Raw genomic sequence first — 14,396 nt, forward strand, 5'->3', positions numbered from 1 at the left:
CGATGGTCAGAATCCTAAGGAGGGACAGCAGGGTCAGCGATGGTCAGAATCCTAAGGAGGGACAGCACTGGGTTTGAGCTGGTGGTTTCTGCAGGCTGCTGGTCCGCGCAGCAACAATGACATTGGAGCATTAGGACATCCTGAGGCCCCACACGGGGAAGCTGCGCGTGAGGGTTTGTGAGCTCAGAGTGCCTCTGGGGCCCCACGTGTCACTGAATAAGGAAGGCAAGAAGCTTAGCGAAGATTAGCAAGAGGAAGGACACTCTATTCCTTAATGCCACCTAATTTTTTAATTTTAATGTTAAGGATTGTCGTCCTCTTTTATTTCTACCCTACGTCTAGAAAAAAAGAAATGGATTGATGTTTTTTATCTTTGTAATATGAATCAACAATAAGTTAACACTTTGCTTTGTAAAAAGTCCCTCAGTGTTCATCATCAGACAGTCATGGCAAGTGACATAATATAAAACTTTTAAAACTAGCATACAGTGGAAAGAATTCAAAGCACCTAGGGACTTTATGTTATCTTGATAGTGCTAGACACGGGCTTGAATTATAGGGTACTTTATTCTCTTGAGCTATCAGGATTTCATAACATAATACATAATGTTATAGTGGCCTTACAGCATATTTCTCTTGTAAACATATGAGGAATTTAAAATAGAAAACTGTAAAAGACTAAGAATGTATTTTTACTTCTAGTAATAAAAATGTTTGCAGTTTTATCCTTCTATTTTAATAATTCCAACTGCAAGAATTCTACAAGTAAATAAATAGTTTTTAGAAGTTGTACTTGAATGGGTTGCAGGCTGCTTGATGTCATGAAAGTTTAATCTAGGAGTTCTCAGTGTTCAAAATACATCTTTGACTCAGCCTCTGCCTATCCACATTTATGGCCATTTAAATAGGCTGGAGTTTATACATCCAAAGGGAAAACATTTGTTAGCAGTGATTTGAAATATTTGATATAGAATTTATTTATACTAATTTAGAGAACTATTTTAAGCATTCACAAATACTTTTACCAACAACCACTTATTTAGAATCAGTATACTAGAATAATCACAAATAATCTCTAAGGAATTCTAGTTAGCACTTTACTATTCAGCTTTGGTTACTATATTTCTTTAAAATTACAATGCTTTCTCTTTTCAAAACTCATTCAGAATTTTTCTCTAATTTAAAATGCCTTTTGCTCTCCCGTTTATGCAGGTAAATGAAGTTTTTTTTGTTTGTTTTTTTTGGTTTTTTTGGCCGGGGCTGGGCTTGAACCTGCCACCTCTGGCATATGGGGCCAGCACCCTACTCCTTGGTTAATGAAGTTTTATTGTAGGTGTATAGCATGGTATGACTTCATAAACAAATTCCTACAATGTAGTATTTAATTGATTAAAAAAATGAGCTAAATTTATTTTTATGGAAGAACCAAAATGGGAAAGATGCTTAAAATGAACAATTAAGTCATGTAGAATTTTTTGTACATATTATATATGTGTGTATAATGGACTAAAGCTTTTCCATTTCACAGCTACAGAAGAGAATTTAACAAACAAACACGGAATCTTGAATAATAACTCATTAGAAAGTTCTTTGTATTTTATAAGTTTGTAGAGAAGTGCTTCGTCTCTTCATTTCTTCACTGGAAGTGGAATTTTATGAATCCCATTTTCAGATTTTATCCCATTCAGATTTTATCTTAGGTTATAGGTTTTTACAGCTAAATAACTTTTAAAAGTAGAGGAAACATGCATTATTTTTAAGAAGTAAATAAACTTCAGCTTTCACTTTGAATTTATAATAATATCATCTGTATCTGTCACGTTGCCTTTTCTTAGGCTGTTATTGCAAATCAGGCTATGAGGGTTTTTTGATATTATTTTTGTACGTATATAGAATACCCTAACTTGGGCTATTTTAATAAATAGCAATTTATTTTGATAATAAAATAAGTTTTAAAAATTAGTTTTGAAATAGAAGGACATATATATATGTTATATAATACACACACAAGTAGTTATTTTTATGTGTATTTCTCTTTGCTACTCAGAAAAAGTAAAATTCTTACTTGTAACACTAGTTTTCAGTTACTTACTTATCTATCCGTAGTACTGGTCATGTCCTTTATCCTAGAAAATTGACTTTTGTCGTTGCAAGCATTTAAAATATTTCACTGTTTTTCAAAGGCAGCTAGATTGGCTCACTGGTGTCCCTCTCACCTCGTGTCTACTGCCCTCAGAGTGTTACCGATAGATTGTGGAACCTCAGAACTTACTTGCCCAATTTATATTGTTTGAACTCACTCTATAAGTAAGGCATTTTATTAAAATTAATAGCTAGATAATGCAGTTTTATGTATCTGCATAAAACTCATGAGGCTTGAAAAACTGGAAAGCATGACCACATCAGTGTGAAAAAATCACATGGTCAGTTTGAGCTCCAAGATTTGGACTTTCTGACATGCAGCTGTGCAGTATCTGCTTGAGTTGATCCTCCTGTGCTTAATTGCTAGGAACTGGGACAAAAGGAAACTTAATTCTGCATAATTAGAGAAATAAGCCCTGCGCCTGACATTGTTTTAAGTCAATGGAACTATCTAATCTATGTGGAGATATGCAATATAGACCAATAGCATAAAGTTATTATGCACAAGTTTTATTTTCAAATTGAATTAGTTTGAATTAATAATTGAAGACTGTGATTCTAAAAGTTAAGTCATAAATCACTTTATATTTTACTGACCTGTCTTACAAAATTAAAATTTTTGAAAAGTGGCCTGAATCCTTTGTGGGACAAAATTAAAATGATTTTACTTTCTTTCCACTTTAGTTAAAAAAGAAAGACTTGACTTCATGCAGTTTTTATAAGTTATTCTGAATTTTTAATATTTCTATGTAATTCCATTATGTCATTGTTAGTTAGCTGTTTAGTTGGGATTATAATAGTTGTAGTAACTCCTCTCTTTATAATATTTAATGGCTTTCTAATTTTTACATATACATATATCCTCTTTTCAAAATGAAAATGTATGATCTTAAACTTGTCTATGAATGAATATATCACTATAAAATATTGACTTATTCCTTCATGTTTCAAGAGTTTATTTAAAATTTTTTGCTAGTTCTGAAGTATTATCAATTAATTTTTCTTTCAGTTGCACCACTTTGTTTTCTATACCATGAACCTTCCAAGTTGTATCAGATATTCCGTGAGATGTACGTGCGGTTTTTCTTCAGACTTCATTCCATCTCTTCTCATCCTTCTGTAAGTTCATAAAAAAATGAATCAAATCAGATTCTAATCTATTCGGTTTTTCTTTAAGAAAAAGTCTTCTACTCAATTAAGTTACAAAGCAACAAATTGTTCTTTGTGATGTCAAGTAACATGTTTTATAGCACAAATTAAAGAGAAGATGAAATTGCTATTTAGATCTTTTTGGTAATAATTAGAAAGGAAAAAGTCTCTTATCAGCTACAATTAACTTATCTTTTATATATTAAAAGGAAAAAACATAGAATGTATTATTATCCTTGACAAAGATGCCTCTACCTTCTTTCCTGGTTTCTTATCTGTGAAATGAAGGTGATAATGTGTATCATCTGTAGTGCTGTGGAGATGTCTACAAAGCCCTTAGTTAGTTAGTAGTTGGCTCATAGCAGGTGTTTGGTAAATAAATGTTTTTTGTTATAGTTATTGTCGTCATCATCTCTTCTTTATTAATGAAAGTCAAACATTTGTCACTTGTTTGTCAATTTCATATTTGGTTAATTATCATTTATTATACAAGATATTTTCTATATTTATTCAATATAAAGCTCCTTTGCCCTCAGAATGAGAGTCCAGGAAAAGCCTATTGGGAGTTGGGCATTTTCATCTGTTTTATTTTGGCTGTTCTGTTATCGTATCTCTTTTTTTCCTTCCCATAAGCTGAGTAAAAGCAGTGTTTATTTTATTTCAGTGCTTTCCCCCGACTTTGGACCTGCTTTGGGCTACTTGTAGGTAGCTTTCCTGCCTCTCCGGAAGAAACACTAGATTGGAGTGTCTGTCAGGGCTACCAAATTTCCCGAAAGAAGAGCCTGTGTTCCTGGCACTCAGCTAGCTAGCTGTTCTTTGTCCCTCCAGTTTAAGCCTGTGTGTTCCCATTCCACCTTCCTTCGTCTTCAGTTTTGTTCTTACATTGCTAGTGAAGGTTGGCCACTAACAGAATTCCAGGATGTCACAGATAAACAGGCAAAACACCACCAATTATCTCAGGTTTCTTATTTCTAAGAAAACTTGATTTAGTTCTTATCTTAATGTTTAATATAGAAGAATCAGAAATATTAATAACAATTAGTATTAATAATTTTCTTTTCTAATATCTCATTCTTAGAGCCAGATTTTTTTACTCTTATATTCTATACTATTTTATGTTTCCTTATTTAAAACATGGGCTCCACAGTGCACACCAGTGCTGTTCTTCCTGTGCTGGGCGCCGGAGCCTGACACTGGGCAGCGCTGGGTATTCCTTCTCTCTTCCAGGCCGGCCCTGAGGTCTCCTTTTTCAGCAGGTTGATTGAGCCAGCCCTGCCTCAGCCCTTTCTTTATTCAGCGGAACAAAGACTTACAGGCAGTGATCTCCTCCTTTGGCTTGTAGCCATACTGAACTATTTGGAAGTCTGACAGCCTTTTTTCTTTAGAAATTCAAAAAGAGGATTAAAACTTTCTTATAAAGATCAACGCTGAGGAATGCTGAGCTGCAAGAAAGACTTTATTCAGAGTTGTCAAATAAAAAAAGTACTTGAAATGCCATCTGCTTAAATCAGTTACTTCTTGTACTTCACAAATAATGTACTTTTTAAAAAGTAGAATTCAGTAAAATATAAAAAATGTGTATACTAAGTAATCAAACATTCTTGTTTGATAACTTCCTTCTGTAAATTCCAAGCGTTCAGCAGCCACTCTTCCTGGGGGTAGATTTCAAAGAAGGGTGAGAAAAGCAGGAAATATTTTTCCTAATGAGTGAGTCGCAGGGGAAGGAACATCTAGGGAGTGAGAGTAAGGGATGTGGCTGTAGCACTAGGGAAATACCTGGAAACTGGAAAAACTAATTTTGCTGGGCCTAAGTGATCATCTATGGCTTGCAAAGTATTAGGTACTGGGTTATGTGGAAGCCTATTGTGTTAAAAAGAAGACCCCTTAGCAATCTGTGTGAGTATATATAGAAAGAGGGATAAAATACATCTTTAAACACAATGTTAGAGACCCATTAGTACACTACCTTTTTTTCACTCTTCATTAATATGAAGAATATTTATGTTGATAGTCTTGCTCATTCACCGTGTGAATCATTTGTTGGCATAGTTAATTTTAAATACTAAAATATCTATTTCTCTTATGATTCTTTATTGTGTTCAGGGTATTGTGTCACTCTGTTTGCTGTTTGAAACTCTTCTTCAAACCTATCTCCCCCAGCTCTTCTATCATCTACGAGAGATTGGGGCTCAACCGTAAGTATTTTTCATTCCTAGTTGGAGAATAGTTTCACATCAGAAAGCCCTTTATTTATCATTGTAAAACACTTGCATAAATGGAGTAATTCTTCGGAGAAATGGAGCTAACAGTTTCCCCAATAAAACAATAACTGTTAAGTAGTGACTTGTAACAACATCGTGCCAAAAATTCTGAAAAGAATTACCAAAATCCTAATGAAGTCTTATTTACTAGGATTTTTGTATCTGGTACAAGAATCTCCAGAATGAACTAATTTCTATTCCAAATGAAAGATGTTAGCCAAAACTGAGGCAAATATTTGGGAAAATAAATACTATCTGAGAACTGTGATAATACTAAGTCAGCACAGACCAAATCAGAGAACCTGTGAAGACTGTCCAGTTTGCTGTCTCTTGTTGAAGAAAACACACTCAGCAACCCACCTATTATTCCACTTTGAATTTTATTGATTGATGTCGGTATCAGTTATGTATGGATAAGTAGAATAGGTCCGGACGTCAACATTATTTGTTCTGTTTCTCTTTTTCACTAACAATGTCTACAGCGACAGAAATTTCTAAATGATGTATCAAGGTTTGGTTCCTCTTTTCTCTGTAACTATTTTCTTCCCTATTAAGGAGAGCATATTTGAAAAGAGTAGGAACTTTTTGAGGCCACAAAGGAGTTAATGGGAAATGGAACAGTGTTGTATAATTATTTGTCTTCACACGGAATCCATTGCAGATGGATGGCTGAGTGGGTGGAAATTTAACCTAGATTCAATTTCCATTTCTGTGAAGCGCTATAATCCTAGGAAAATTATTTAATTTTTCTAAGCCACAATTTCTTTATTTTTAAATCAAAGTAATTCAGTTTCTTTATCTTAAAAATCAACAAAATTCCTGCCTCATAGAGTTGTTTCAAGATCAAATGATTATAAAAGTAGAGCTATCTTTCTTTATAAAGTACCATTGAATTTCAGATATTTTAGAAATGCACTGTGTAAAACAATACCTCGTGTCATCCATTGACAATACTGAACTGACGCTCTTTTCTTTGTGGCCATTAAAAAACAAAATTCTGTTCATGATTAAGATTATACAAGAATATGGCAGAAATAGTTTATATTGAACACAAAACTCTTTTTTTAAAACTTGAATTGACTTCTTTTGGCTATTGTGAAATGAACTCTGGACTATAACCAGACTTTTCTTTACTAGGATGAAGATATTTACAACATTGCTAGAAACTAAAATTTAAATTTTTTCTAGCCTATTTATATGTAGTATACTTTATTCATTAAAAGGAACTAATTTATTTCAGTGATTTATGATAAACATGAAAATTCATATGCAGGAGAACGTATGAAAGTTCTGATTGTCATTGTAGAAATCAATTTTTAAAAGGTTTTCATAGATGAAACTGATGTTGATGGAGGCTTTTTAATTTTGAATTTAATTTCTTTAATAGATGTAGGATTAACCAGGTTATTTCTTCTTGAACGGGCTTCACTAGTTTATGCATCTAACTTATTATATTTTCGACATAAAGTTATTCATAATTTCCTATTTTTTTAAATTTGTATTTTATCTTTTTTTTTCTTGAGACAGAGTCTTACTTTGTCATCCAGCCTAGAGTTCTGTGGTTTCAGCCTAGCTCACAGCAACCTCAAACTCCTGGGTTCAAGCAGTCCTCCTGCCTCAGCCTCCTGAGTAGCTGGGTTGCCACCACACCTAGCTCATTTTTCTATTTTTAGTAGAGACAGTGTATCATTTTGCTCAGGCTGGTCTTAAATTCCTGATGTCAAATGATCTTCCTGCCTCAGCCTCCCGGACTTTATTCTTAATTAGCTTCTTAACATTTATAGGATCAGTGGTAACTTCACCTCTCTTATTCCTGGGATGAGTATTTGTATTGTCTTTCTCTTTTTCTTAATTATTTTGGTAGAGGTTTATCAATTTTATTCATCCCTGAAAGAACCAGTTTGGTTCCATTGACTTTTCTCTGTTGATTTTGTGTTTTAATTTCATTGATTTCTGCTCTTGTGTTTATTATTTCCTTCCTTTTGCTGCTTAGGTTTATTTTGCTCTCGTGTTTCTCCTCTTTTACGGTGGAAGTTAGATCATTGATTTAGGAGCTTGCTTCTTTTTTTAATATAAGCATTGACTTTACCTGTATAAATGTCCCTCAAAGTAACCCTTTACTTCCACCCAACAAATTGTAATAGGTTATCTTTTTGTTCTTATTTCAAAATATTTTATAATTTCAAAATATTTTAGAATTTCTCATGAGTCCCTCTTTGAAAATGGGTTATATAAAACTTTAATTTCTAAATATTTGGAAAGATATCTTTCTGTTACTGATTTCTATTTTAATTCTGATGCAATTAGACAGCATGCTTCATAGGGTTTCAGTTCTTTTAAATTTGTTGAAGTATTCCTAACCCAGAATATGATCTGTCTTGGTGAATATATCATGTACACTTGAAAAGAATTTGTATTTTGCAAATGTTAGGCAGAATGTCCTATAGAGGTGAATGAGGTCGAGTTTGTTGGTAACATTGTTCAAGCCTTCTATACGTTTATTATTTTTTGTCTACTTTTTCTATTGATTTTTGAGAAATAAGTGTTAGAGTGTCTATTATGTAATTGTGAATTTTGCCTATTTCTTCCTTCATTGCTATATATGTTTTTACTTCATCTATTTGGAAGCTTTGTTTTTAGGAGAATTGATCCCTTTGTACTTTGTAATGTCCTTTTTTATTTCTGATAATAAATCATGTCTGGTATTAATGTAGCTGCCTTTGGATTATAATTTTCTTGATGTATTCTTCTTCTTTTACTTTTGATGTATTGATTACCAATATCTTTATTTTTCAAGTGGATTTCTTGTCAAAGGTATAGTTGGGCCTTTCTGTGTGGCAGTCTGTTTTCTAATTGGTGTGTTTATACATTTTATAATTAATGTTTATTAATATTACTTGATTGAAAACTTACTTAACAGAATTTGTATTTGTCACATTTGCTCTTTATTCCTTTTTTTCTCTTTCTCTGCTTACTTTTGAATTAAACATTTTTATTCCATTTTATCTCTACTGTTGGATTATTATTTATATATTTTTAGACATGTTTTTTGATAGATGTCATGGGGTTTACAGAATATGTCTTTATCACATTTACCTACAAATAAACTTGAGGCCCTTCACTGGCAAATTCTACTGAGCATTTCAAGAAGAAATATTATCAATGCTCATTTTTCTCTGACTGCTGTCAGGATCTTTGTTTTTAGTTCTCCCCAGTTTGATTATAACCTATCTAGGCATGGATTTCCTTGGGTTTATCCTATTTAGAGTTTGCTAAGGTTTTTGAATCAGTTTTCATCTACCATTCCTTCAGATATTTTTTCTGCGCCATACTCATTCTCATTTTCTTCTGGGATTCCAGTGTTACAAATGTTAAAACTTTGGGGATAAAAGAAAAATAAGAAAAAACTTGTAGTATTATCTCATAGGTCTTGAAGTTTTATTCATTTCTTTTACAGTCCTCTTTTCCCTGTGGTTCAGAGTGGACATTTTTATTGATAGATACTCAGCTTCCCTGAATCTTTCCCCAGTCATTTCCATTTTGCTATTGGATTCATCTAATAGAACAAAGTGCATGTAAGCAATGGTACAAAGCTTTTTGTGGGGTTTGTGGGTTTTGAGTTCTTGTATTTTTCGATTCTACAATTTCCATTTGATTCTTCTTCACAGAGACTCACAGAATTATAAATTAATAAGGATAAATTCTACTATACTGTAGTCCCCCTTATCTGTAGGGAATATGTTCCAAGATCACTATTTGATGTCTGAAACCCTGGATAATACCAAACCCTACACACACTATGTTTTTTCCTATACATACATATCTAAGATAAAGTTAGAATTATAAATTAGCCTCAGTAAGAGAGTTACAACAATAACTAATAATAGGATAGTTATAACAATATGCCATTCTCACTACTCTTCAATTTGGGGCCATTATTAAGTAAAATAAAGATTACTTGAACACAACACTGCAATACCAAAACGGTCAATCTGATAACCTATAAGGCCTCTAAGTCACTAACAGACAGGTGGCATATATAGTGTGGATACACTGGACAGAAAGGTGATTCATTTCTGGAGTGGGGATCATGCAAGATTTTCTTATCCTCCTCAGAACAGTAAACAATTTAAAACTTACGAATTGGCTCGGCACCCATAGTTCAGTGGTTAGGGTGCCAGCTATATACACTGGGGCTGCTAGGTTCAAACCCAGCCCAGGCCTGATGACAGCAACAGCAACAACAACAACAAAATAGCCAGGCATTGTGGCAGGTGCCTGTAGTCCCAGCTACTTGGGAGGGTGAGGCAAGAGAATCTCTTAAGCCCAAGAGTTTGAGCTGTGATGCCACAGCACTCTACCCAGAGTGACAGCTTGAGACTCTGTCTCAAAATAAATAAATAAATAAAAATAAAACTTCTGAGTTATTTATTTCTGGAATTTCCCGTCAATATTTTGTAACCACAGTTGACCGTGGATAACTGAAACTGCAGAAAACAAACTACAGATAAGGGGAGCATTACTGTATGTAAATTATACCTTAATAAACTTACTTCTGAAAACTGATGCTATACTATTTATATGTCTGGGGATAGGGATTGGGGTACTGTTCCTCTAATGTGACACTGTGAGAATTTGAGTAAAATGAAACCAATTGAAGTAATTTTAAGTATTAAGATATTCAGTGCCAAAAATTTCTTTTGCATCTATAAAGAGATATTTTAAAGCCAACCAAAAAAAACTTAATTTATCAATACTATTGCTTACATGTACTTTGTTATATTAGAACAACAATGATCCAGTATTTAGGAATTTCTAAAACTTGGGGATCTTTTTCAGCCTTTAGAGAATTAACACAATGACACTAACCAAGGAAGCTCTAGGTCCCTTATTCTCTTTAAGAGAATAGCACAGCTATTTACTGGAATAATAATAATTCCAGCAAAGAGTTTGGCTCGCTCCCCTCACAGATAGTCAAGTGATTTTTAGATGTTAATATAATACAAAAATGGAGGGACTAGTTTATCTCTTAAAGAGCCAGAGCCAAAGAGTTCATTTCCTGATTTCAGAGTTAAACTTTTGTTGTAACCTACTCACCAGTGGTGGGATCTCGCACATCTTAGACTGGTCTTTGTGGTTGTTGCTGTTTTTGTTTTAGTAAAACAGAATTCAGCTGAATTTTCTGGTTGACCTTTCAAGTTTGATGACCTCCTCACTAAAATGAAGAGTTTAAAATCAGAAATCTATTTATAAAATATAATCTATATTTCAAAACTCCAGCTGGTTATTTTATTTTATTCAGCCTATGTAGGACTGAAATGGAGAAAAATGATTTATTAAACTGAAAATATATGAAGCCATTGAACATTCTTTGAAGCATTTTGAATAAAAATTCAAGTTATTATGGTTTGCTTGGGATTGTTAAGACTATTAGAAGATAAACTCATTGATAGCTAATTCTTACACACTCTGAAAAACAGAATGTAGAGGTGGGTTTTATAAAGGCTGAGCTCTCACATAAAGAAGGGCTCAGCATATATATTCTTCTTAATACTTTAAGACCACTAATTAGAGCACTCATGGTTTCTGACCACTGTTCTTTTACAGCTTTTAAGAAAGTACTTGGGTTTTTTATACCTACATGCTTTCTAAGACTCTCAAAGGAGCTACCTTAACGATAGATTTGGTTAGGCTCTTCAAGATTTCATTGGTAAATTAATTTTTGTTCTTCTTTGCTTACAGACTTCGCATATCATTTAAGTGGATGGTTCGTGCTTTCTCTGGATACTTAGCTACAGATCAGCTCTTGCTTCTGTGGGATAGAATCCTGGGATACAACTCTCTGGAAATTCTTGCTGGTAAGAGTAAATGCTTTGTTTTAAGATGTGTGCTACTCCATAGCAAAAGTCCCCTTTCTTTCTAACATTCACCATCCGTAATTGGAGTTTGAGTCTACAGTTTTTTGCCATTTCTAATTCATAAACATTTAATACATTTATCTGGCTTTGAAGACAAGTGAGGTTCTGCAGTCTTGACACTTCTGCCTCACTGCCTAACACCGGCCTCTTCCTGGTCTTTCTTGCTGGCCCCCAGGAAGGCTCACGTTTTCCCTTTCTTGTCCTCCTTTCCTTTCTCCCTTGTGTAGTCCAGTCAGGGCTCACTATCCCCCAGCGCCTGTAAGGTCTGTGCAGTAGAGTGAGACCCATCTACTCTCTCCTCTGGCCTCCCCTGGCTGCCTTCATGTCTGTTCTCTGCTCTTCTCAGCTACCTCCATCCAAACTGAGACCAAGCCTCCTCACGTAGCTAGAATCTCAGCTCTTCTGGACCTCAGTTTATACTGAATTTAAAACTTCTAAAAGTTTAAAACTTTTTTTTTTCCTAGTCTCTGACTTCTGCCCTGGTAGCTGAGTTTTCTCTTTTAGAAATACCAAAAAATATCTCATCTTTTTTTCAGGAAGCCATACACTCACCTCTTACTTAATATTTAAGCAACTCTTCCAGTAGGTATATGCCCAGGGCAATTGCATAATAATACCTAAGGTACATATTTCTTATTAATTATATTATTTTGCTTCTCTTGTGTACAATAAACTCAGTAGTTTTTAATCACTGGAAATTCAGATAATAATTATTAGGTTTGCACAGCAATAGGTGGAGATCAGGAATCAAAAGCATTATAAAAATCTCCTCGCTGGGCTATTGTAGAACTAATGTTTAGTTGAAGAAGAGTAAGCTATGATGATTCTGTAGGTACTGTATTAACATCTTCCTGAATGCTGAGCGCTCTAGAGTAATTAGGGAGTGTTTTGAAAGTGAAAATTACAGTAATAGTAAAAGTACCCTGAAGATAAATGTCACCCCTACTGTAATCAGAGATATCACTAAGGCTTTTAACAACTCCTAGTATCTTTCTCTCTTTGGTTGTTTTTTTTTTTTTCAACCCACATAAGTATAAATTAAGAAAGAATAATCTGCCCTCATTTCTTTTGGCCAAATGGAAGTGACATATATATATATAATACAGAGATAGAAGGAATCTGAGAGGGCTTCAAGTCTTAACTTATTTTAAACATTCTGACAAGTAGTCTTTATCCTTTGTTTGAATACTTCACTGTCAAGTAATCCCTGTCTAGCCAGGTGGCCCATTTCATTTCTGGATAATACGACTTGTTAAAATGTACTCCTGTTAAACTAAGGTCATTATCATGTTTTTTCCTCCTCTTACATCCTCGCTTCTCCCCAAAGTCTTCTATTTTCTAAGCTAAATAGCCTTGTTTCGGCAGTCATTTCTCAAGTGACAGGATTTTAGACTTTCCACCAAATAATTCTCCTCTGAGTATGCCAGAAATACTGAAGAGTGCTTAATATAGCATTTGGCGTCATTTCTGAAAGACACTGAAGCCTGTTGAAGACGGGGGCTCAGTATAAGGCAGTACTTTCTAATAAGTAGGTCTTTCCAAAAGTAGAGTGTCACCTGAAGAAGGGTCAAGAGCCTTGTACCGGGAAAGAAATGTTGAATTAAAAACCTTCAAGGCCTCTTCCAACTTAAATTCTCTCATTTTGTCCCTTATTACCCTTTAGCAAACTGAGGGAAAGAGAAATAAATGTATATGGAATGCTGCGATTTCCTTAAGCCAGGCACTTTGCTATGAGCTCAATGTGTTAATAAACAAGTCACTGATGAATAGGTAGGAATGTAATTCATATTAAGGCCACTCACTTTCCCTGAGTGCTTTTTAAAAATCAAAAGGAAAAAATTCTGGAACATCTGGAAACAGAACTAGACTGACGGAAACTTTTCTACCATGGGATTCTGATAAGTGAGTCACAGGCTCCATCGTTTCATCTAGGTGTATGCAAATTAGCTTTGATAACTTCAAATATTTTTGGTATGAGTATTTTGGGGCCACCTTTTTTGTTCAAGTAAGTTATTATATAGTCTTCAGGAATATCTTAATAAATTTCACTGCTTTAATTGTGTATTTGAGCCTTTTCAGAACATTTCATAGCTAAAATGTCTTAATGTTCACGATAGAGTTGCTTACAATCAAAGTAATGAGAATAGTTTAAAAGACCAAAAGAAAACAGAGTTTCTACATTTCATGTGAAGCCACGATTTAAGTTGAAAATACCCCCAAGTATAGATCTTTTCTCCTTGGTAAACTACTCTGTTCTGCAGAAGGGCTGGGCAAACCAAACATGAAGCAGGCAGAAAGGAACTTCTGTGATGTGACACCAAGATAAATAAAGGCTATGAGCACATAATCATCTTGGATGCTGAGCGCAATTAGTGAACTGCACTTTACCCCCCTCTTATCTGCCCTTGGAAAAACAGTTTCTCACTATGTATAACTCTTTCCTGCTCCGGGAGAGAATTTGGCCAGCCCCTCAAGCTTCTGTGATTCTGTTCAGTTATACACAAAAAAGGAAATAGTGATTGTATTCCTCAGCTTCTAAAATGTCTTCACTATGCAAAATAACCCAGATCCTGCGAAGCTGTAAAAAACTGATGGTTCACAGAAATTGTTGTATGACATTCTTGTAATCATGAATTGAGAGACTTTAAAGGACTTAACAGATTGTTGACCGAGTTACCTGGTAACATGGACGGTTTCTGCATAAAATTGCCAGTCAACAACGTGTTAAGTTTTCTTCTTTTCAATTAAAGAGTAAATTCTTTGTCTGAGATCGCTTGGCTTGACTTTTTAACTTTTATCCTTACCATCTTTTTCTCTCCAGATTTTTTCTCTCTTGCTAGTTCTAATGTTACTTTGCCAGCTTATCCCCTAGAAAAGTACCTGTGCTTCCCAGTCGCTGGTTGATTCTGCTTCTATCTGGGGAAAT

General features: G+C 34.3%; 1 protein-coding gene across 1 annotated transcript in view; it reads left to right on the top strand.

The window, feature by feature from the left end:
• Positions 1 to 14,396, top strand: part of TBC1D19 (TBC1 domain family member 19) — a 116,083-nt gene that overhangs the window by 98,865 nt on the left and 2,822 nt on the right. The window contains exons 16-18 of the mRNA XM_023515345.1: positions 3,152 to 3,261; positions 5,395 to 5,486; positions 11,295 to 11,410. Of these exons, the coding sequence (XP_023371113.1) occupies positions 3,152 to 3,261; positions 5,395 to 5,486; positions 11,295 to 11,410 (318 nt within the window). The remainder of the gene's footprint in view (positions 1 to 3,151; positions 3,262 to 5,394; positions 5,487 to 11,294; positions 11,411 to 14,396) is intronic.

Source organism: Otolemur garnettii, unplaced genomic scaffold (genome assembly GCF_000181295.1).
Source record: "Otolemur garnettii isolate 467f Iridium unplaced genomic scaffold, OtoGar3 scaffold00069, whole genome shotgun sequence".
Classification (NCBI taxonomy): Eukaryota; Metazoa; Chordata; class Mammalia; order Primates; family Galagidae; genus Otolemur; species Otolemur garnettii.